The sequence below is a fragment of the Rhinolophus hipposideros genome (genome assembly GCF_964194185.1).
Source record: "Rhinolophus hipposideros genome assembly, chromosome: 11".
NCBI classification, from domain to species: Eukaryota; Metazoa; Chordata; class Mammalia; order Chiroptera; family Rhinolophidae; genus Rhinolophus; species Rhinolophus hipposideros.
In genome coordinates, this window is record NC_138057.1 from 42,443,664 (window position 1) to 42,468,663 (window position 25,000).

Consider the following 25,000-nt stretch of genomic DNA (forward strand, 5'->3'; position numbering starts at 1 on the left):
TATTCAAATACAGTCACGTCATCTTCTGGAACATCATCATCATAACGTACTAAATGCGTCCCTCTGGCTGACGATCTTAACTGGGGCTTATTTTCGGGGTAGGTCTTATTTTCAGGGAAACGGTATGTGCTCTGGTCATAAGGATCTACCGCTAAAGCCATTTCAATTATTCCCTCCAGCCCCTGTTGTCTGTTAGGCAATGAATGAGTCACCTTTTGTGATTTTGCTAAGTGCTGTACTTCTCAGGAAGGTAACTCCAACTTTGTTGCGGGACTACTGTACGGTGATCAATCAAATGTGAAGAGATGTCATTTACATTCACTACAAGGGTAAATAAAAACTTACTTGAAACAGGACTGAGTTGTACAAACAAAGTTGAAAATGTCCTGTCTGGTGGGATGATTCTGTAAACAGACAGATAGGGAGTAAAAAACAAAACACACTGGTAATGCAGTACCAATGTACTTAGGGAAAAGACAGTGAGAAACAAAGCACACTGGTAATGCAGTGCCAATGTACTTAGGGAAAAGACAGGTGAGAAACAAAGCACACTGGTAATGCAGTGCCAATGTACTTAGGGAAAAGACAGGTGAGAAACAGTGTGTGAAAATCTGTAAATGATTAGCAGCCTTGAGCCCTGCGAGCTGCTCTGGGAAACATATAAATGTTCCACAGCAATGCTATTTTTGTACTTTCTGCAATACATTGCTATAAAATAGTTGTATATTGTTAGTGGTTCTAATTGCAGGCTTATGTATTATTGGTAATGTTTAGTACCAACACTGGTGAGAGTGAAAGTTGTAAAAAGTTAGAAAACGCTTAGTCGGTGCCCAGATTTCATCCAATGCCACACAAAAAGGTAAATAGGAATTTCCGGTATTTTAGGGTTGAAAAATACAAAGCTACACTCCCAAACAAGAAAGTAAGATTAAGTCAGGGAAATATCAGGCTTCCAGTATCAGAGTTCCAGTTTCAGACTAAATCTTTATATAATACAGAGCTTGAGGATCATCTGCAGACACTTAATGCAACCTCTTAATTTAATGATAAGGGTACCAAGAGTGGGGTATTAAATGATTTCCCCAAAATTAATAGGTAATAGTGGAATTTGTTTTCCTTATCTCTAGCTCAAGGATCTTTCACAAAAGCAATACATAGTATCCTGCTCACATCCATAGTTTCCTTTACTTGTGGAAGAAGCCATGCTCACCTGGGCTCTAGCATACTCTAAGACACTCTGAGAAGACTCTTTAATAGTAAGCAGTGGCAAAATGGGGAATTAGATTAATTACCAGATCATGAGTAAAAGCTTTCCATGAAAGCCTGGCTTCATCAGTAAGTAGCAGTGTGACTTTGGGTAAGTCACTTAACCTCACCAAATCCCTACTTTATCAGGAGAAGGTTGAACTACATGAACTTGAACCTTTAGTGCTAACATTTTATAAATGTGATTAGTTTGTTCATCTTCACATAAACACCATAGTTTTGTGAAGCAACAAGTCTTTGTCAGGACCACTTTGGAATTTACCTTAAGCTTTATGCAAATTACTCATGCAGTAGTTAGAGTACCACCTAGTGGACATTTGGCTGACTTGACTAGCCAGAGAAATAAAAATTTCAGTATATGTAAGTGCCAGAAAGAACTATTGATGTATTAAAAAAAAAAAAAAAACTCAAAAGAGTAGAAGGACATCTAAAGGTCTTATTGTTCGTTCTCGCTGACTTTAAGAAGGGTCAAAAATAACTGTCTTTGACATATGAGAATTTACTTGTTTACTAATGTGACTGAGTGCCATTATTTGGCATGCTAGAAAAATAATGACTTCAAGAAACTGATATCACCTATGGAATGAGACACAATATTTATGTCACATATCTGATATGGGTTTAATATTTAGACTATATAAATGACTCTTACCATTCAACAACAATGAAAAACCTGATTTAAAAATGGGCAAAGGAATTGAAAAGAACTTTCTCCATAGAAGAGCTACTAATGGCCAATAAGCACATGAAGAGATGCTCAAACACCACTAATCATTAGGAAAATCAAAATCACAATGAGATACAAATTAGGATGGCTATTATAAAAAACAAAACAAAACCAGAAAATAGTAAGTGTTGGACAAGGATGTAGAGAAATTTAAAATAAAGCCTTGTATATTACTGGTGAGAATATAAAATGGTAAAACCACTATGACAAATAATACAGCAGTACTTCAAAAAATTAAAAATAGAACTAGCACATAATCTAGCAACTTTACTTCTGGGTGGAAGACAGAATTGAAAGGAGGAACCCAAAAGTATTGAAAGTAGAAACTTGAACAAACACCTATATACCCATTTTCATAGCAGCAATATTTAAATAGCCAAAAGATAGAAGTAACCCAAGTGTTCATCAATGGATGAATGAAGAATATACAATGGGATATTTTTCAACCTTAAAAAAGAAGGAAATTGTAACATATTTGTATGCTATATGAATAAAAATAGAAGACATTCTGCTAAGTAAAATAAGCCAGTCCTAAAAAGGCAAATACTGTGTGATTTCACTTATATGAGATATACAGGAGTAGTCAAATTCACAAAGACAGATAGTAGAATGGTGGTTGTCAGGAGCTGGGGGAAGGGACAGTGAGGAGTTACTGCTTAATGGGTTCAATTTCAGTTTGCAAACATGGAAAATTTCTAGTGATGACTGTACAACAATTAAAAATGAAAAATTTTATGTATATTTTACTACAGTAAAAAGTTAATATCAGTGTGAGGTGGAAAACGAAGTCTGTTTTTAGAGAAGAAAAACTCTTCTTTGTTTCCTTAAGACTTCTTTTTTAAAACTTTTCTTAGCGGTTTAGAGTTCATATATGATACATCATTAACTTAATAAACATATACTGCAGAGAGTGAATTCTTGATAACTTGAAAACACTTTCGAAAAGGGACTGTGTACTTTTCAGAATCCAGGAGAAACAAAATAAACACTATTGTCCCCTGTGACTTCTGACTAATAAATAATGCACATTTGATGAGACTTCTGGGTGTCTCTGATTTTCTTGAGTTTGATCCAAAAGGGAGAGGTGCTAAACATGAAAATGTTCACTCTATTCCAGGCTGGGCTCAGTGCTGTGCGAGAAGAGTCAGACAACATCATGGTGTTCAGATGCCTGGAGAGCTGGCTCTGCAGCTTAGCTGCCAGTCTGTAGCCCGATAGCAGGTGTAAACTAGTGACAACTGGAGCTGCCTTTGCTGGAGGGGACTGGGCCCTCTGTAAGGGATGATTGGCTCTGAGTGAATGCCCTGTGCTCTTGTGTCCAAAGAAGAGTTGCCTGAATGGGGCTTGTTGCGGGGGTGGGCAGCTACAAAAGGTATGGCTGTCTTTAGCAAAAATTAACCAAGTTAACTTCAGGTTTTGGTAAGTCCTTCTGAAATACTCTCTGTGTTCCTGAACTTAACCCACCACTACAAAATGTACCTTTGGAAAGAGATATTGGGCAAACTAAATTTTTTTAATATACAAGTGTCGGGGAAATGTGTATGAGCATTTTAACAGGTCTGACATAAGCCCAAAGCATGAACTTCTTAACTTCAGATTTCTTGATGTCAGTTTGCTGGTAAGGGGAAGGATTGGGGGAAAGGTATGGTGGACCTCTGGGTTCCTCTAAAGCAAGGTTTTATAGCCTTGGCACTATTGATATTTTGGGCAAGATAATTCTTCATTGTGGGTGGGCTGTCCTGTGCATTACAGGGTATTTAGTAGGATCCCTGACCTCGCCCACTAGATGCCGGTAGCAGCTCTCCTCCATCTGTTATCTTCGAGACACCCCCGCCCTTCAAATGTCTCCAGACATTGGCCCTTTGCTGTTCCCCAGTGGGTAAAATAGCCTTCCCCTAGCTCTGTTGAGAAGCACTGTTCTAAACCTTCAATGTAGGTGGTCAGTTGCTCGGCCAATAAACATACATCACTAACTATTCTTGCCAATGAGCTCATCATCTAAGGAATTCAGATCTACACTGAAACTATTAGAAAATGGTACAAGCCAGGATATAAGACTATGTGCTTGAAAGTGCAAACAATGACAATAACTTGTCTGATTTCCACAAGAAGCTTCCAGGGCAATTTGATAAAATGAAACGAGAGTATTAATATCTAAAGAGAAGTCTCTCTTTTTCTTTAAGAGACAAAACTGCTTAAAAGAGAAGGAACAATAAAGACCTTAAATTGCCCTGTTTTCAGAGGATTTCATATGCCAAATCTTTTACCTTCTTTATCTCTCCAGCCCATACTGACGTTTAATCAACTAGTCATGGTGACCCCCTTCCCACTTGCTCTTTCTGCAAGGGAATCAGCCCTAAAATATTCTCAAAGTGTATGGAATTTACTGAATTTTAATGTTTTGAGGTTGTGGCTTTTATACTAAGCCCTGCCCAGGCAAGTAGCAAATTTCTAAAGGGGAGTATTTTTCAGACTCCTGGATTAGGAATAACCATCATCATAGTTAGAATAATCACTTTTGTAGCATTTATTACATGTCAGAGACTCTCCTAAATATTTTATATATATGAAGTCATGGAATCCTTATAATAACCCTAACACTGTTAAAGAATGCACTATTATTATCCCTACTTTACAGCTGAATAAACTAAGGCTCTGAGAGTCTCCCTCCCCCCACCCCCGCCAAGGTTAAATAATGAGAAAATAGCAGGTCTGGGGTCTGAATCCTCTTTAGAATTCTACGCACTTCTTGCCAAAATTGCTAATGTAAAGTTACGTCTGAATAATCCTGGATACTCAGATCTCTTTAGGCCTCAATTCCCTCAATTGTAAAAGATATTGAACTAGTTAATTTATAAAGATCCTTGCCATGCCTAGCTTGTAACAGATGTCCAATAAATATTTACCCCTGGAATATTCTGCCATGAGATATTCAAGTCAGAGGTGTTGTGGAATAAACACTGAGCTTGGGGCTTCTCTGTCATAAGATCCGTCTCATCTTCAGTTTCACTATAAGACAACGGACTGGTTAACTTTAATGGCAAGTAGAATCGCAGTATATACTTCTTTGAGGCATTCCTTTACGTCGAGAAGTGTTTTCTGAAGAAATCGTCTCTCTCTGACATTCGGGTAAAAGAATCAGTTCTACAGGTTCTACTTAAACACAGCTGAACACTCAGAAAACTCTAAAGCAACCTGGTGGATTTCTGAAATCTATGGGGGCACTTCAGTTAGCAGTTGTCTTCGACTGGTCTACCTGAAGGTGCTACAAGTCACTCTGTAGCCTTTGGTACTGACATCATAAATATTTCTTTTCCTGTAACATTTGTTATGGTCTAATAACGCTCTGAATGGAATTCTGATACAATAGTGACTTCTGGATAAACCCACTCTGATGATAAGCAAGTGGAATGAGATAGCTGACCCAGAGAATCCTTCAACCCTGGCCAGTGATGTGCAGACATTGATAAAACAAGGGCCTGTGTTGTCCCAAAGCACAGAGTGACATAGCCTTTGTTCCTTGAACCCTACTGGATTAGCACACTATATCAAATAGCTAAGCAACTGTTATAAGGACAAATCTGCCAAACAACATAGAAAGAAGACAAGAAACAGGAATTGCAAACGCCCCTCAACATTCACACAGCTCTATATCCCAGGTGGGCAGAAGGTTCGATAAGAATGCATGGGTTTCTTATCTATTGAGACTATGATACTCACTCAAAAGAAGAACACAGATTGTAATAATGCCAACAAGACTTACCTATTCTCTTGGTATAAAAGACAAGCGGAATCTTAATGGGGATTGTGTACCTGGGTAATGAAACAGCAACAAGCACTAGTTTCTCCTCATGATGATGCATACTGGTCAATGGGACTGAATAATTAGCAAAAGGATCGGCACAATTTGAGAAATTTCAAGTTAGTTTTAGAATTTAGCATATGGTCTGGAATGTTAAGAATGCTACGTTAATTTCAGTGTTTAAAGTGCTATATATCATTCCACAAGATTAGGTTTAAAATTCATCTTTTATGTTTTAAAAAGCAGTCTCCATGGATGAGAAGAAAAAGGAACACTAAGTCTATTGACGAACAATCAATTCATTGTCTAATCACAAATAGAATGATTTTTATCTAGTTAGATGTTGGTTCATTTATAATGTACTCAATGCCTGGAGGATTTGTGCAAAGGCAGGTAAATACTTCCCTTCACATCCCAAGGCCCCAAAAAACACAATCTCAACCGAAACCAGAGACCAGAGCCTGCCAGACTCAAAAAGACAGAGAGCTTATTATCAGTGTCAACAACAGGCCTTTGTCAGAAAAGGTCCCCCCACCCCCTGGTGTTTTTTTCATTACTGTCTTTCCCTTTGGAAAGAGCTCTACTGTGTGAGCTAGCATCTGAAATTCCAACCTGTAAATCATTTAGCTGGATGTCTCAGACCACCCTAAATTTCAGCTCCAACATCTTAGGAGCTTTTCCTCTTGTTTTGACAAGTCCTAAGGCAAGACCTCGGGCATGACCTCCCTCCTGGGGTTTGGGGGTGGGGGAGAGGAACTGAATGGCATGCAAGCTCTGGTCATTTTAGTAAATCTGAATGAAAACAAATGATTTATACATGTTTTGTATCTGTGCCAAAAGAACTCTTACTGAGCACAGGCAATGTAAACTGAATCACGAAGCAAAGATAAAACTGTTTTAAGATTTTCCTTTTTTAGGTTAAGAAAAATAAAACACTGCTTCACCCAGTTTGCCCATAGTTTTATTTGGTTGGATTTTTGGAGTGGGTGGGTGGGGTCCATGTATTATTCTAGTTCAATGGGCAACTCTAAGATGAGATGAGAAGGAAGCACTAGCATATAAACAGTGTATTTTAGAAACTCAGTTTAATGAATACATAACCTGAACGTGAGCTCTTTGAAATTCAGTGCTGTCTCTTCCCTTTAAGTAAGTTGACAGCCGATTTAAGGGATGTGGGGGCAGTGAGAGGATGGGGAGAAATGGGACATACATTAAACATAAGTTTGAGCTGCCACGGCTTCAATGATTAGTTTCTGACCGTCCTCATGGGGCATGTCAGGCTGCCACCACTGGGGAAGTGAGACAGGAAATCAGCTGTTAATTACCGTATGTATTAACAGGATGCAAATTAATCCGGAAGAACATGTTTAGTATCATTTTTTAAAAAGAGAATTCAAATGAAGAGGCATCAGGTGAAACTAAGTTTAACAGGAAGTAAAGACTCTTGTCAATAGCATATGCCTGTAAGCACAAGTGAGTGCTAAGGATGTCTACAGCTCTGTGGGTGCAGCAAAAATGATTCCAACTACCGATCTCTCAGTGTCATGTTGAGTGGACAGGACTGGCTCCAGAATTTGCAGGGCCTCATGCAAAATAAAAATGCAGGGCCCTTATTCAAAGATTATTAAGACGGCGACATCACAGAATTAAACCAAGTGTGGGGCCCTATGTGGTTGCACAGTGCTGCACACAGGTGAAGCTGGCCCTGTAAGTGGAAGACTTTCTATGTTAAAACATACCAAGTGAGTGGAATTTACAGCAGTGATTGTTTCTGATAATTACTTTTATGTTAAACTGAGTCACAGAAAGGAAGGAAAAAAGCTGCCCTTTGGAATCCCGAACCAGAACAAAACAAAAACCCAACCGTGTTGATTAGGAGGTTGGGAGCAACTATTTCCCACCGGCTTCTGTGTTCTACTCCATGCTCACTCTTTTTCCCGATGCCTAGGGGAGATCCCAGGACCAGGCAGACTACCTTCCCACTGACGACAGTTATCTGCCAGTGAAGGGCATTGTGCAATGTAGACTAGGAATTTCTAAATTGTGATCCACATTTCATATTGTATTTAGTCCAAACATGCACACACACGCACATGCACACACACACACACACACACACACACACACAATGGAAACAAAGTTTCATAAAATAATTCTCCTGACTGTGATTCCCTTTGAGATTTCCTATTCAATTTTATTTAAATCTGTTCTATTTCATTTTTTGAAAGATGCTGTTCAAGACATACCATACAGAATTCACAATCTGGTAATAGTTCCAGCTCACTGATAATGCTGAAAGCCACGATTTGAAAGTACCATCATAGCCTCTATTGTTTTTCTGCCAGGTGTGCTGGCCTCCATGACTCCCACTCTTCTGGAAACCCAACCTGCCTCTGACCAATGGGTCAATGTTAGCTCATATGGAGACAGTCAACATACTACATCCCCCGTCCCTAAGATTTTCAATTTAAAATTGGAGTGGAAACTTCCTTGTCTTTTGGGTTGTTCTGAAGATGTGATTCAAGGTTTGAGGAGAGGAAGAGAGATGCCCAAAACAAATCCTGGTTCCAGGAGCCCCTAAGGCAGCTTCCTAGTTGCACGGGCCACTCTGTGCTTGAGCTGGTTTGTAAAAATTTTTGTCTTTTTCAATCACAAAGTCATGATTAATACAAACACTATGATAAATAAAACATGTAAGCAGATAACAAATGTTACGAATATGAGTAACTGTATCTTAAAAGTTATATTGACCTCGGTCCCCCTCCCTTTTTTTTCATTTTAAAACCTTTTCCTTCCGTTATGGTGAAAATGATTTTCTAAAACAAAAGCTTCCCTGTTTTTTAGCACTTGCCCAAATAAGACTTTCCCCATATTTTATCTTATTGAACAGATATCAGTTAAGTTTATTACTCTGGCTGTCAGGCATAAATGTCAAATCAAAGAGTTCTCTTAAGACTGAATTAGCCACAAATGATGTTGTTTAGAAATGAAAGTTATCACAGCATTTCTTTCACTACTAAAATTATTGATATTGTGAACTATCATTTACTGAATGTCTCTGTGCTCCAGTAAGTTTACATATTACCTATTTTAATAATCCTCATGTCACTTTGAGACAAATAATATCTTCATTTTGTATATTAAAAGGGAGGAAAAGGGATATTTCGTTCAAGATGACCCAGCTTGAAATGGGTGCAGGTATGATTGAAACCAGGATTCTTCCTAATTTCTATTTCCCTGTTGCCTCTTCAGAGACTGCCTTGAAGTCATACATCATGGTTGCCCAATATCGCTTAAAAGAAATCCCTGTTCTCTTATTCCTTTTTTAGAGTGACAATTCACATTATGCAAATGGGCAATTCAAAAAAAATATTGCTTTTATTCATTTCTTCATAGGCTAATGTGTGAAGAAAACATGTTGAAGATGTCCCTGTAGCAGGTTTAACTGAGGTAGCAGAAGAAACCTAGTGCATGGCATTTATTCATGCCTCTGAATCTTAATCTATTCTCTCGGAGGAAAATTTCATGTAATCTTTTGACCTCCTATTAAATACTGAGCCTGGAGTTCCACCCAATGTGCTATTTTTCTAGAGAATAACAAACCTACAAATAATGATCTTAAACTTTATAAAAATGCAGATTTCCTGTTAAAAGGCAAATTCTTCTCTCTGAAAAAAAGGAAAAATCAGATGGTCCTCAAGAAAGACCCCAGCTGGTTAAATCTGGCCACAGAAGTGGTCCAGATTCCTCTGGCTTTGAGCCCACAGCATTTTCATGTGATTGTCTGCAATGTAGAGCTTTCATTGATGCTAAGCTTTAAATCCTATGCAGTTGCTCCATCTAACATGAACAAACAAGTGGTGAGATAAATCCTGGCCTCATAAAACTGTCTCTTATTTCAATGAACTCCTTAATTTGTATTATTTCTACAGACTGTCTGAGGTTTGAAGACATTTTGAACAAACTGACAGAAAATGGATGTTTTCTAATAGCGCTAAGCTTCTTTGATTAGTCATTTGTGCTGATTTCTTTAGTCACTTGTATCTCCATTTTATCCTCCTTAAAACGATTAGGAAAAGAGAAAGCTGCTTTAAAAAGCTTACTTTTATTTCACTAGATTTGAATTGATAAAAATTTTTAAAAGACTTAACTTCTAAAATATCTATTATTTCTTTAATCCACACTGTATGTATGTATATGTGTGCATATGTACATATATATACACATATATATGTATAATATATGTATACGAACATACATATGTTTTATGGAAAAAATTGAAAAATGTAAATAAGTAAAATGAATGAAACATAAAAACAAATGCTTTAATCCAAACATTCAGAGATAATCCCTGTGAACAGTTTCATACTAACCTTCCAGACAGTTTTGTATGCGCTAATAATAAACTCCTGTTACATATCTTTAAAAATTAGATGCATGCTATCAATGTTATTTTTGAAATCCTTTATTTACATCAATATATACTAAATAACTTTCTATCTAATGTTAATTATACATCCATAGTATCATTTTAGTATCTAAATAGTATTTTATTTTTTAGATTTACTCTTATTTTTTTAACCAATCTTCTACCATTGAATAATTGTTGTTTTCAATTATTCACAATGTTGTGATGGACTATTCTCTACATATCTTTGGGACATGTAGCCAATTTAACAATTGGTATAAATCCCCAGAAGTGGAATTACTGGATCAAAGGGTACATCCATCTCAAAGGATTTTAAAAATTACCATATGATTGGCAGATTGTACCAATTTATCCTTCACCAGCAGCATACAAGAATATCTACTTCTACATCCCTCTTTCTTTCTAATCTTTCCCATTCTAATAGGTAAAAAGGCACTTTCCAACACCAATTGTGTTTTTATGGTTATGGAATGGTCAGATTTACTTTTAAAATTCAATTTAGAGAAGCAAGGATCTCCAAAGATCCACTCTTCCACAAAAGTAATGAGAAAACTACCAAAAAAATTTAACATCAACATTTTCAAAACTTTGAGAATTAACTAAAGGCTTGCAACAATGTAAAGAGCAATTACTTAAGAAAACCAGATGAATCTGGGTCAGCACAGTTGAGTTTTGTGGTGTTTTGGGCACAGTGCAAGTAGTCTTGAAAACCAACAACCTCCCAACCTAGCAACTGTGAAAACCAGCAGTGACATTAAATGTAAATGAACTAAACACTCCGACCAAAAGGCAGAGATTGGCAGAATGAATAATAATAATAATAACAATAATAATAATAATATAAAACATGATCCAGTTATATCCTGACTATAAGAGGCCCTCTTTAGATTCAAAGACACAAATGGTTTAAAAGTAAAAGCATAGAAAAAGACATGCCATGCAAAAGTCACTAAAAGAGGGTTGGTGTGATTACACTAATATCAGACAAAACAGTCTTTAAGACAAAAATTGTTACTAGAGACAAAGAAGGACATTTTATAATGACAAAGGTTAAATCCATTAAGAAAGCCTAACAATTACACACATAATATGCACTGAAAAATAGAGGTCCAAAATACATGAAACAAAAACTGAAAAAAATGAAGGGAGGAAGAGGCAACTGAACAACAGTTCAAGACTTCAATACCTCACTTTTAATAATGAATAGAATAAACGAGGCAAAAGATCAACAAATAAAAAGACTTGAAAAACACTATAAAACTAGACCTACCACGTATCGATAGACACTAACAGTAGCAGAATTCATATTCTTCTCAAATGTCCAGAAGGTGAAACTCCCCAAATTGATATATGAGGTCAGACAATTAAGTTCGTGAACTTTTTGCTACAATGTTGCTAAGCTTTTTTGATATCAGAGGGATTATTCATTATGAATTTGTACCAACTGGACAAACAGTTAACCAAGTTTACTATTTGGAAGCCTGAGAAGGCTGCATGAAAAAGTTAGACGACTTGAACTTTTCGCCAACAGTTCATGGTTTTTGCATCATGACAATGGCACCAGCTCACACGGCACTGTCTGTGAGGGAATTTTTAGCCAGGAAACAACTGTATTGGAACACCCTCCCTACTCACCTGATCTGGCCCCCAATGACTTCTCTTTTTTTTCTAAATTATTTATTTTTTCCATTACAGTTTACATGACTTCTTTCTTTACCCGAAAATGAAGGAAATACTGAAAGGAAGATATTTTGATGACATTCAGGACATCAAGGGTAATACGACAATAGCTGTGATGGCCACTCCAGAAAAACAGTTCCAAAATTGCTTTAAAGGGTGGTCTAGGTGCTGGTGGTCAGTGCATAGCTTCCCAAGGGGAATACTTTGACGGTGACTGTAGTGATATTCAGCAATGAGGTATGTAGCATTTTTTCTAGGATGAGTTCGTGAACTTAACTGTCTCTCTTCATACATATTAAACTAAATCCCTATAAAATCCCAGTTGGTTATTTTTTTTTCTTTTTTTACAGAAATTGACAAGCTGGTTCTAAAATTTACATGGAAATGCAAGGGACCCAGAATAGCCAAAACAATCTTGAAAAAGAACAAAGGTGAAGAAATCACACTTTCCAATTTCAAAACTTAAACACAAAGCGACAGTAATCAAGACAGTGTGATACTGGCTGAAAGATAGACATACACATCAATGGAATAGAATGAAGAGTCCAGAAATAAACCCTCTGTGTATGGCCTACTGATTTCTGACAAGGACGCCAAGACAATTCACAGGGAAAAAAGAGTCTTTCAACAAATGGTGCTGGTACAACTGAATATCCATTTGCAAAAAAAAAAAGCTAGGCCTTTATCTTTTATAACTATTAACTCAAAATAAATCACAATATAAAATGTAAACACTAAAACCACAAAACAGGAAACACAGGTATTAAATCTTCGTAACCTTAGATTAGGCAAGTTTCTTAGTTATAACACCTACAGCATAAGCAATTAAAGAAAAAGGAGATACATTATACCGTCAAAATTAAAAACCTTTGTGCATCAAAGGACACTTTTAAGAAAGTGAAAAGACAACCCACAGAATAGGAGAATATATTCATAAATCATATTTCTGATTAAAGTCTAATATCCATTTTACATAAAGAATTTTTATAACTCAAAATAAAAAGACAAAATACCTGTTAAAAAATAGGCAAAAGATTTGAATAGGTATTTCTAAAAAGATTATATACAAATGTCCAATAAGCAAACAAAAACATCTTTAGTCATTAGAGAAATCAAAACCATAATAACATACCACCTTACAACTGCTAGTAAGGCTAGAATAAAAAAGGCAGACAATAATAAGTGTTCATTAGGACATGGGGAAATTAGACCCTAATATAATACTGCTAGGATTGCAAATTGGTACAGCCACATTGAAAACAATTTGGCAGTATCTCAAAAGGTAAACAGAATTACCAAATGACCCAGAAATTTTACTTCTAGAAATATTCGAGAAGAAAAAATATACGTCTACAGAAAAAAAAACTACATGAATGTTCGTAGCAGTATTATTTGTAATAGCCCAAAAGTGTGATTAACTCAAATATCCAAATATGAATGGATAAATATTGTATATCCATACAATGAAATGTTATTTTGCAATAAAAAGGAGGTATGTTACCACAAAGATGAAAACAAAAGGTCACATATTAATTATCCAGGGGAGGCAAATCTAGAGAGCTGAGTCCATATTTGGGGCCACTTTTCCACAGAGGTATTTGCGGATGCTGGCAGTGACAGCTGAGAAGCTAAGGGGATGGGGCTCTAGAAAACCATCAATGCTTTACATTGGGGTGTGCACGAGGAGTGACGGTATGCCCACGTAAACAGTCACAAGCAGACTACAGCTTAGCTCTTTAGCTACCAAGAGGGCTAAAATGAAAAAGCCTGACAATACCAAGGATTGTCAATGATGGGAAATGACAGAAACTTTCAGGTACTGCTAGTGGGAGTGCAAATTGGTACATTCACTTTGGAAAATACTTTTGCCCTGTTTACTAAAGTTGAAGATATATATTCCTCATGTGCTGGCAATTCCACTCCTAGGTATATATGCAACAAAAAAGTGTAACCATGTGCACTGAGAGACATTTGCCTGAATATTCACAGTAGCATTATTTGTAATATCCCCATATTGGAAACATACCAAAAGTCCATAAATAGTAGAATGGATAAAGAAATTATGGTATGCTCATGTTACAGAATACTACAGACAGTGTAAATAAATGCCTTACATGGAATATTGAATATATATATCTTAAAAACATAGACCGGAGTAGAAGAAGCCAGACACAAAAGTTTATGTAAGTTCAAAATAGCATACTGTCTTATACAAAGTTCAAAAAAACATATCATTTGATTCTGTGTATACAAAACTTAAACACAAGTAAAAAGCAAACTAAAGTGTTCAGAGATGCATAGTTACCATGTTTCCCCAAAAATAAGACCTAGCTTAACAATCAGCTCTAATGTGTCTTTTGGAGCAAAAATTAATATAAGACCTGGTCTTATTTTACTATAATATACCACTGGGTATAATATAATGTAATGTAACGTAATATAACATCACATAATAGAATATAATATAATACCAAGTCTTATATTAATTTTTGCTCCAAAAGACACACTAGAGCTGACTGTCTGGCTAGATTTTATTTTTAGGGAAACACGGTGAGTATCAAAATTAAAAAGAGAAAAGCAAAGAACTGATTATCGTAAAAAATAGTGGTTACCTGCAGGCAGGGCACTAGCAGGTCTTGGCAATGTTGTTTCTTGACAGGGGTGTTGGATACACAGATGTTTTGTGATATTTCAGTGTGTTGCACACTTTTTATATGTGTATTTTATGTGTGTGTATGTATATATTTCAAAATTTAAAAGGTTTAGAAAACCACCAGTGGAGATGGATGACGGATTTACTGTTCAACAGATGGTAGTGAGACAAGTGAACAGAAATATAGCAAGAAAATATAAATTCTTACTTCTTATCATACACAAAAATCAACTTTAGGTGTATAGAAAGACTATGAAAAGAAAAACAATGTAACTATTCGTAGAAATTAAAGGATAGATCTTCATATTCTTGGGGAAAATAAAGAATTTTTGAAGAAAATACAACAATATAACTAATAAAGGAAATGAGTGAACTGATCACATGAAGATTAAAACTCTTTTGTAAGATAAAGTGAAAAGACATCACGCACTGAGAGATAATTTCTATATGTATAAGTGGCAAAAAATAACAACCAGAATATGTTTAAAATTGTCTATATCAATTTAACAAAACACACAACTCCATTGGGAGTTGGGGTGAGTGGGAGAACGGGCAAGGACAGGAAAAGGTGTTCTACCTTAAAAGCAACCTCATAGGTCGAGAAGCATGTGAAACACAGTAGGGCTTATTCACATAATGGAAGTATATTATGATCTAAATAAATGAATTAGAGCCATGTGTGGCAACACAAAAAAAATCTCAAAAACAATGCTGAGTAAAAAAATTGCAATAGTTTACAGTTTAAACAAAAAATAGTTTAAACAAAATTTACAATCACGTATAATATCTAGAATCCCAATATTACACATTGCTTATCGACACAAATGTATGTAGTATAAAAGTGAAAAAGTATGCTTAGGAATGATAAATGCCAACTTGAGGCCAGTGGATTCTTCTGGGGAGGAACAAAAATGAATCAGGGAAGGTTACACAAGGTCTTTAATTGTATTGTATCATATCATTCATGTGGAAAAAAAGATTTAAAGCAACTATGTCAAAATTTTAAGTTCTCTATAATTTTATATTCTTACTGTTTCACTGAAATAGTTTATTAAAACAGAACGAAACAAATCTACTTTCCTAGCTATTCTCAATTTTATTCTTACAACAAGCTGTGTGGTTAGACCACACAGTATTGGCCCATCACAAACTCTGATATTATGGCACAAACTTACAACTGAGCGAAGCTTAAGAAACAGTCTTTATGAATTCTAATATTTGGTTTCCTGGAGGAATATTATCATGGATATAATTTATTACCACCCACAGCATCTCTTTATGAAGTTGCAGAAGTAGTCACTCAGACTCAGTAGCAAGAGAAGCTAACATGTTTTAAAGACACAGTGAATCTTTCCTTCATCACTAAAAGATGCTTGACTAAATTTGTGGACTACCGCTAGGAAACGTACCTGGTTGGGGATTTGTGTTTCAATTCTTTATCTTGCCCTCTAATCCTTACTGTCTTTTCTTCCAGATTTTTCAGGTGATTTATTTTATCATACTGTGTGTGCAATTATGTAAACACACACACATATAACCTTAAAGGAAAATTTTGATAGATTTTACTATATTAAAACTTATACTTCTTCTGATCAAAAGATAACATTAAGAGAATTAATGGCAAGCTACAAAGTGGAAGATGTTTGCAATACATATGATAAAAGGGTCACATCCAAGAATGTAAGGAACTCTTACAATTTAGTAAGGAAAAGATAGATAATCTAAAAAAAAAGTAAAAATAAAAATAAAAGGACAATGTTAGTGAATAGCAGAGCTAATATTCCAATCTGAAGTTTTACTTTATTTATTTTAAAAAAAATTGTTCCAGTTATTTGTAACGCTATCACCTAGCAATGATGACAATCACTGTTTACATTTGGTCTTGGTAGAAAATCTTCCAAATTCTTTTCTTTTGGGGGTGGAGGGCTAATAACCTTCCCCACAATAATTATATGTATGTTATTAGTTGTGATTATAGAAATCAGATTATACCAAATATACTATTTCATAATCTTTTTCATATAACATAATTCACTTTTTAAAAAACTACTGCAGAGCGGTCAAGATGGCGGAGATTTCACATTCCAGTGAAAATGAGATATTTTGATGAATAGGATCCATATAAAAATTCTCAAACCACCCCCCATAAAAGAAAAAAAAAGTACTGCATAGATGATACTAATATGAGTTCAATGCAAAGTCTTTAAAAGATTTCCAATATACATTCACAAAAAGTGTTCATGTGTGCCTGCTTCCCTATGCCCTTGCTAGCACTAAATGCAGGTCTCTAGTTCAAACTCACAAATGGTGATCAGAAAACTTCCTTCTTGCTTCCTTCAATCAATGAAAACAAAGAAAGTGAGCAGGAGCAAATAATGAGGAAACAAAAATAGGAAAGGAGTTTCAAATATGGACAAATGGCTAAAAATGAACAAAGGAATAAGGAAATGGGAAAGGGGTTAAATATAAAAAAGTAGGGCATCTTTCAGGAATATCCTTGTTAATCAGGCCACGAATCTGAGACAAGTATACCAAAGGCTGAGAAGCAAGATGTAGTTTCTGATTTCATAATTTGATTAAGAGTCAATAAAGAAGAGTTTGAATCAAATAATTGAGCCCGGATATCTTAACCTAAGCTCTTACTCTTTAACTACTACTTATAAGTTTCCTTTAGGTATTTCCTTTGGAGTTCAAATGTTTTTCTCCTCAATTTTCAGTAAGGTTTCCTCTCAAAGCTGAATTTTATCTGAAAAAAAATTCCAAAAGCTCACTTAGAGTTGTTAGAGCAGAACAGAGTACATGTTTCACACTTTTAAAGAAAATGTTCAAACTTTGGTTGCAGTTGAAGAACTTCAAAATGACTTCATTTAAAAACTTAGCGGAGGAGAAATAGCCAAAGGAACTGCATATTGAAGACTATTCGTTTTAAGATAGTTCAATATCAAATGAACAATACAGGAACTTCGAATTACTGGTCAAGGATCTCTGACTGGTCTACCTCTCAGAATAATAAGAGCTTAGAGGTAGAGGAGAGGTATTTCAATTCCTTCTTGAAAGAGAGGATGTTTATGCTACTTCCATGCTCTTGGCCACTCGATACCTCATCTTCCTTTTCTTCTGAGTTTGTCTCTAATTTTTGGAAGACACTGTGAAGGAGGGGAAAGAAAGCTGGTCTAGAAGGACAGGGGATTGAGCCCTGGGTGACCTTGGCCATGGGTCTTAATCTCTCCATATTGTATCTTCATTGTTATAATGCATACCAGCAAACCCTGGTCAAACTTCACAGGGCAGTCAGCTGGTGAGATTCAAATGAGTAATGGTTTGAGCAAGTTTTGAACAGGCATAAAATGCTTAAGGTATTATAAATGTCTATTTTCTTCTACTATTCTTTTTTTTTTCAAATCCACTGAGCAATTTCAAGAATCAGGTTTGAAGCATAAATATTTATGAGAATAATGTTGGGGAATACATCTTGGCAAAAGGAGGCCTAGGGAATGGGATATTCTCTTCATATTTTGATAAGACTAAAACATAACTGGTAATGACCATTTCAAAAGAATCAGTATAAGTTAGAAATACACCTTCAAAAAAGAAGTGGAGGAGAAAAAGTACAATTCTTTGAGATACCATAAAGTACTTGGTCTGTAAGAAGGACCCTGAGTCAATGTCTAAGAAAACATCTTTGTATTAATGCTCAGATATTCAGAAAAATAAAGACTAAAAGAGTTTGGACACACACTGATAAACTGAAATATGTTTTGTGAATGCCTTATTGTGTGCTCTGGGCTTTCAGGGGCACTGAAATAATATATGCATGAAAAGATTACAACAGAATAGTTGGCTCCATGCTGATGTGTTATCACAGGGAAAATCAGACAGCAAAGGGAATATGCAAATCAACACAGCACTACAACCCTGATTATTCTTGCCCACTATTGGATAATGTAGTTCCTTCTTTGGAGAAAAAAAAAAATTGTATGAAATTCATTCCTCCAAATCTGGGAAGGCTGAGAATCTAGACAGACTAAAGCAGATCTACATAAATTCTGAAGATGAATACATAAAGTTTTAGAAATGTTAAAAGCAAAAGCAATAATCTAAATTACTTTCCTGACTTGCTTTTGCTAGTGGTCTGTAATGCATTTTCCATAGTTCCCCAGGATAGAAAGGAGGCTGTCAGTATCCATTCCCAGGGTTTTCTCACAAATATATACCAAGGGAGGTGTAACAAAGTCTTCTTTGGGTTGAAGTTATGAACATCAGGTTTCAAAACCAAAGACAAAATGTTTCAGAGGCTTTTTCAGTTTTGTCTCACCAAAATCAGAGTATTTGAGGAAAGCAGAATTCTATAATTTGAAATTTCCTTAATGATTTAAGAAAGTAGAGAGACAATGATATTTTCATATATTAGTACAACTGAAAAAAAAAAAGGATGTGACCACATCCCAACATTAAAAAATACTTTTGACAGTGTTTCCTAATTACCAACAGTGATGGCTGTAGCTCACGTAGATGAAGTAATTAAGCAGCAGTATTTTTCTTTCTTTGCTTATCTACAATCAGGCTTGATTTGAGGTCTGAGAAACGAATATCATAAAATGACGTTTACCTCATAGAATTACAAGCTAGGCTTTAAAAATATTCACAAGTGATAGGGAGTCCTAATGAAAAAATAATAGATTTATTTATTGTTTTAATTTGTAGCATAATGCATCACCACAGGAATCAAAGAACCTGGAGAAATATTTTTAGATGTACGTAGTGCCTACACATTGAATGGCAAGTTACTGTGGAAACTTTAATTATGATATCTGATAGTCAAAACAATGTCATCTTATTCTAATTAATATAAAAATGTACTCACACAAAAATCTGATCTCCATAAGCAATGTCAGGTAAAAAATGGAATAAATGATCTGTAATGTCCAGATAACTGAAGAACTGGATTAACTAGAATTAGCTGATGAATTGTCTAGGGAATTTACTTTCTGTTCTGTTTTTCAAATTGTAAATCGATAAATTGATTGGCATTTAATCACAGCATTTATTTCTTTATAGATACAATGCATTTATTTCATATACAATGTGTACTGATAAACACATAATTTTCCTCTAGCTATAATAAAATAAAATTTTATGACATAAATAAAATTATGTGTGCTTCTTATGTCTTATAAAAGCATGTCTCTTTTATGAAGTCTTTTAGGGCAAAGTAGATTTTTTTTTTTTCATTTTTGTATCTCTTTAGATACCTTGGTACCCAGCACATAGTAAACAAGCCCTCAAAGTATTTTTCCTCTTGATTCAACATTTAAAGAAATCAGAAATGTTGTATGTCTGCTTCCAAAATACACAGTATGTGGAAAATACTACATCCAAGGATTATGGAACAAAGAATGGACAGATACAGATGAAGACAGAAATACAAACAGTAGTCCCCCTTATCTGCTTGGGACACATCCCAAGACTCCTGATGGATGCCTGGAACTGCGAATAGGATCAAACCCTATATGTACTACATTTTTTCCTACACATATATATTTATGATCAACTTTAATTTATGAAGTAGGCCCAGTAAGAGATTAACAACAATAACTAATAATAAAATATTACAATTATAACAATATTGCAATAAAAGTTAAGTGAATGAATTAAATCACAAACTTTCACCTTTCACTTCCAGGAAGCACTTTATGGCTCCTCCTTGGCACATCTGAATTGCCAGCATCCTCTACTCTTGTGCCTTGGGACCATTATTAAGTAAAATAAGGGTGAGATGAACAGATCTGATAACAAAGGTGGCTACTCAGTGACTAATGGGTGTGGAGGGGTCTACGGTGTGGATACCCTGGAGAAAGGGATGAGTCACATCCTGGATAGAGTGGTACAGGATTTCATTACGTCACTCAGAATGGTGCACAATTAATAATTTATGAATTGTTTACTGAATTGTTTATATCCAGAATTCTCTATGTAATATGTTCAGACGGCAGTTAACTGCGGGTAACTGAAACCACAGGAATAGAAACCAGGGATAAGGGGAGACCACTATATAGAGATATCATAGCTAAAATTCTGATGGCAATTGACTAACTTAAATTTTGAGAACTGATTTTCAGGCAGTTTGCATTACAGTTACAGAGGGAAAATGGCTGATAAACCTCATTCTTAAAAAAGAAGTTCTTTGATTGATTCATATACTTACACCCCAGGAAAGATTCTGAAATGCATGAATTTGTATGTGGAGGAAAATAAAGGCTATGGGGGATTGGATGTGTATTTAATGGAGTAGTTGCAGGAAAATACGTAAAATAACTAAGAAGCCAGAATTCTTGTATCTAACAAATGCACAGTATTAAAAGTATATTTTAATATGCCAGATCTTATTTTAATCAGCTATTAGTTATCTCACTTCCTTCTCTTTATTTTCTACTCTATTAGAAGGAAAGCTGATAGTTACTCTTGGCATGTCAGTCTGCAACCTCTGCCTCTAACGAAATATTAATGACATCTTTCTCCATTCCAGCACACACACTGAACTCCAGCTCAAAGTCACAGTTTTCTACGCCTCTTAACTATCCTCTATAATCAACTCTGACTTATCATCAAGCCTTTATCATCCTCAAAATACATATTTATACCTGTCAGGTTTTCACGTCACGGGAAGTAGATTACAAACTGAACCAGTTCTCCAGACAGGCATATCAAGGATACTTTTTCAATCACTCACTAATTAGTTGAGACAAAATTATTCAATAGCCTATAGAATTCTGTAAGGGCGGAAAGGCCACATTACCAAGACACTTCGTGGCCTTATAACAAATTGATTTAGAGCCCAGCTGCAAAGTCAGACATGTTTGCCAAGACAGGTTTTGAGTTACAGTACTCTTTGGGACCCACCCACCACACAAACAATGATGTAGATAAAATGAAACAAAACAGTCTGACTCACTCCAACCCTCCCAACTTCATCTTGCAGGAAGAAGGCTATAAAATGATTTGATGATTAGCTGAGGGATTTCCGTGTTATTTTAATTTTTAGAGCCTCTGGATAATGTTGAAAGTATCACATAGGGTCTAATTAGACCTGAACACACAGACCTACTCTTACATCTGACAAAAATGCTTACCTTTCTGAATATACCATGTGGTACCACAGGTTATTGTTGGTCATTTAAAAATGCTCCAAATCAACAGTAAAGGAAAAAATGAAGTTTATTCCATACTGCACACCCTACCTTCTCTCATTTATTTGTATCAGATATTAAATTATAATCCACTGCTGTCCGAAGAGCACTCACCTCATTGTCCGACTCCACGAGAACTTGATCATATTCACTAAGCGCTACTAGAAACATGATAGAGGTGACATTTTCAAAGCAGTGTATCCATTTTCTTCTCTCTGATCTTTGGCCCCCTACATCGACCATTCTGCAAGGTTAATAATATTCATATTAATAGCATATAAAAAAAATCAACATAAATATAGTTTTACTTACAAATTTAGAAAAAATACTCTCTAAAAAGAATGGTCATCCATGTCAATTCTATTAATACTTATTGAACATCTAATTTTCTGTTACCTAACAAAGTCAAGACATTCTGGGTAACAAATCATTGTGGTTATTAGAAAGTTACTAGATGTGTATGAAAATTATAATTTTGGAAAAAATATTTCTGTGCCAAGCCAAGCAAAATGATGTTTTTATTTAATCAAGTACCAAAGAGTCAGAAACAAAATGAGTTTTATTTGTGTTAACCTTTACTGGCAAATAGCGACTTCAATTTATTTTCCTATAAAATGAAAATGAAGATCCTCGTAATTTCTCAGGAAGGCTAGAAATGACTGCAAATATATTTAAAAGATGTAAGGTGCTGTACATTTCAATATGGGTGTGTCTGATGCTTCAACTAAATGCAAACACAACTCTATGGATCCTTTATCAGGAGGGTAAGCATTTTGGGCTGTTTTTCCTTTCAATATTTGCAATAATTTGGACATGTCCAGTTATATGGGATAACATAGTGCAGTTAGCCTTATGCACAAACCAACTTGCTAACTGACCAGAAGTGACGTGTACGGCATCAAGATACTACAAAAGGCCATCATTTGAACTATTTCAAGGATTTGTTTTTAACATATTAGTTCTGTGCTGAGTTACTGCTCAGGAACCAACACTATCATCAATTAATTGGAGTGATAATGTACATATGAAAATACCTAGCAGTACTTAGCATTGAATCCAAGTTTCTTCAAACTATTGTTCCATATCTTGACAAAAATGTGTACAATGTTTGTAAGATAAAATATTTTCAGAGATGAGAATATGATGTGCAAAAGTTTGGGAGTATAGCCCTTTAAGCAGTTGCTGAAAATTGTAGTTGTTCTTGGTGTTCTCCTGCCTCTAAGCATTAAACCTAAACTAAGAAATCAAGGTTCTTTCAGTAACTGTCTCTAAAAGTTTTCCAAGGCACAAAAAAAGATATGTGCCTTGAGAGGCAAAACAATGGATCCAGGGAGACTTATGAACTATGGACAACAAAACTAGAGTTTTTAGGTCTTTAGAAATATTAAAATGGTAGTTCTTCCCTAATGCTGAGATAATAATATGTTACTTATTTACATGAAGTCCTCATTCCATGAAATCCTGTCACACTTAGCTATACAACATGCTTTTGAATGTGGCAGGAAGTTATTTTTCCAAGTCATTACTTTTATTGTAGTGGCAAAAAATGTCTTTTAAAAGCTAGTGCACACAATGTAGAAAAAACAAGATGTAATAGTTACCTGGTTTCAAAGTCAGTAATTATAAAGCAGTGAGGAGATAAAAAAAAAAACCCATGAAACATGTTTTCTGAAAATATTCTGTAATATGGTTATAAGAGGAAGAAAACTTGCATGTCTCAAATTAAAGATCTCTAAATGTTATGAACTCAAAACTTAAGGAATCCAGAATGCCTGAGCTATAAGGAACCTTGGTGATCATCTAACGCAACCATTTTATAGGTGAAAAAAAAAAAAATGGTGCTCAGAATTATTCCAAAATGTCACCCACTTTAGGGATATGTCTATTAGAATAGTGTATGGCAGCTACATGTGACCACAGGTACAGAAACTGATTAGAATAAAACACACAGTGCTCTGACAGGGGCTGATGGGAGGCTTACTCATCAGAGTCACGTGGCAGCGTTACACAGTAACAGTTACATAACTACTACTTCATAACTCCACATTGTACATAGTTTTCTTTAATGGGATGGGCTCTCCCAAGGAACTCAACTCTCTATACTCAGACATATTTACATGTGTCTACTTCTCAAAGCACCCTGTGGTTTGTATTCTAACTAAAAGTACAACGGAGTGATAGTGTAGTAAGAGATTAAATGAAAGTACATCAGCATTGTTTACTTCTTTCTCATCTTAAAAAAACAAAACCAAAAAAAACCTCTGCTGAAGTATTACCCAGACAAAACAGCAGCAGCAGTGAAGGAGGAAGTGATACAGTTTCATTCTGTTTTCCTATGTAAATTTGGACTAGGTTAATCTATATTCAACATCATGTATCTTAAACATTTTCAAGCAACTTACTTTAGAAATACAAAACATCCTATATTTTTATTGCTACTGGAAAATTTTTGCATTGGTACCAGAGAACTTGGAGGAATCGATGACATGAAAGCTTCTGACAATATATACTTTCTATTATTAATAGGATCATAACATCATTCATATCTTATGCAAATCTATAAATATATATATTATCCTCATAGTTAAAATGATTCCCAAAAAGTTACAATCAGAACAATGTTTGAATAACTGATTTTTTTCAACTATCAGCAAACTAAGATTTTATTGATTTCTTGGTGATTTAACTTGACATGAGAAACCTGCCCACACATCTTTCCTCTGCTTCCTGTTTCAAAGACACATTATTTCATTTGTGCATCTAATGATAATTATTGTTATAAAGCTGATATTGTTTTAAAGCTTGCAAATGATTTCAATATTTATAGAGTTCACCAAAAGTACTCAAGGCATAAGAGCTGGGAAGTGGGTTGTATGGACTCAATTACTACCTGAAAATGACACTTTGTAAGTCAAAGGGGTATTCGATGATCCCTGTGGTGGGGACTCGAACTCTAAGCACATCTTGTTGCGTAGGCAGGTAGGCAGGGTCGGCAACGCGGTCCAAGTCATTAAGATAGCTAGAGGAGGGAAGACACAATGAAAATGTCAGTGACACCATCACACCACATCTGCCTATGGAAAGAGGACAAAAATTAAACATCCTAGAGAAGTAGAGAAAAGAAAAAGAAATATCAGAAAGTGATAGAGAAGTTTGGGAAGTCCAAAGATAAAGGCAACCTTCCATTGGTCAGAACAAGGTTACCCATCTATGGATTATCTGGTTCACTGTATTTCTCATTTCTCCTCTTACTATC

At 35.4% G+C, this 25,000-nt stretch overlaps 1 protein-coding gene across 1 annotated transcript in view; it reads right to left on the reverse strand.

Annotated features, from left to right (window-relative positions):
* Nucleotides 1-25,000, reverse strand: part of LOC308504853 (guanine nucleotide-binding protein G(q) subunit alpha) — a 270,460-nt gene that overhangs the window by 34,808 nt on the left and 210,652 nt on the right. Inside the window, exons 4-5 of the mRNA XM_081066233.1 lie at nucleotides 24,635-24,763; nucleotides 21,859-21,988 (exon numbers count right to left, since the gene is read on the reverse strand). Of these exons, the coding sequence (XP_080922359.1) occupies nucleotides 21,859-21,988; nucleotides 24,635-24,763 (259 nt within the window). The remainder of the gene's footprint in view (nucleotides 1-21,858; nucleotides 21,989-24,634; nucleotides 24,764-25,000) is intronic.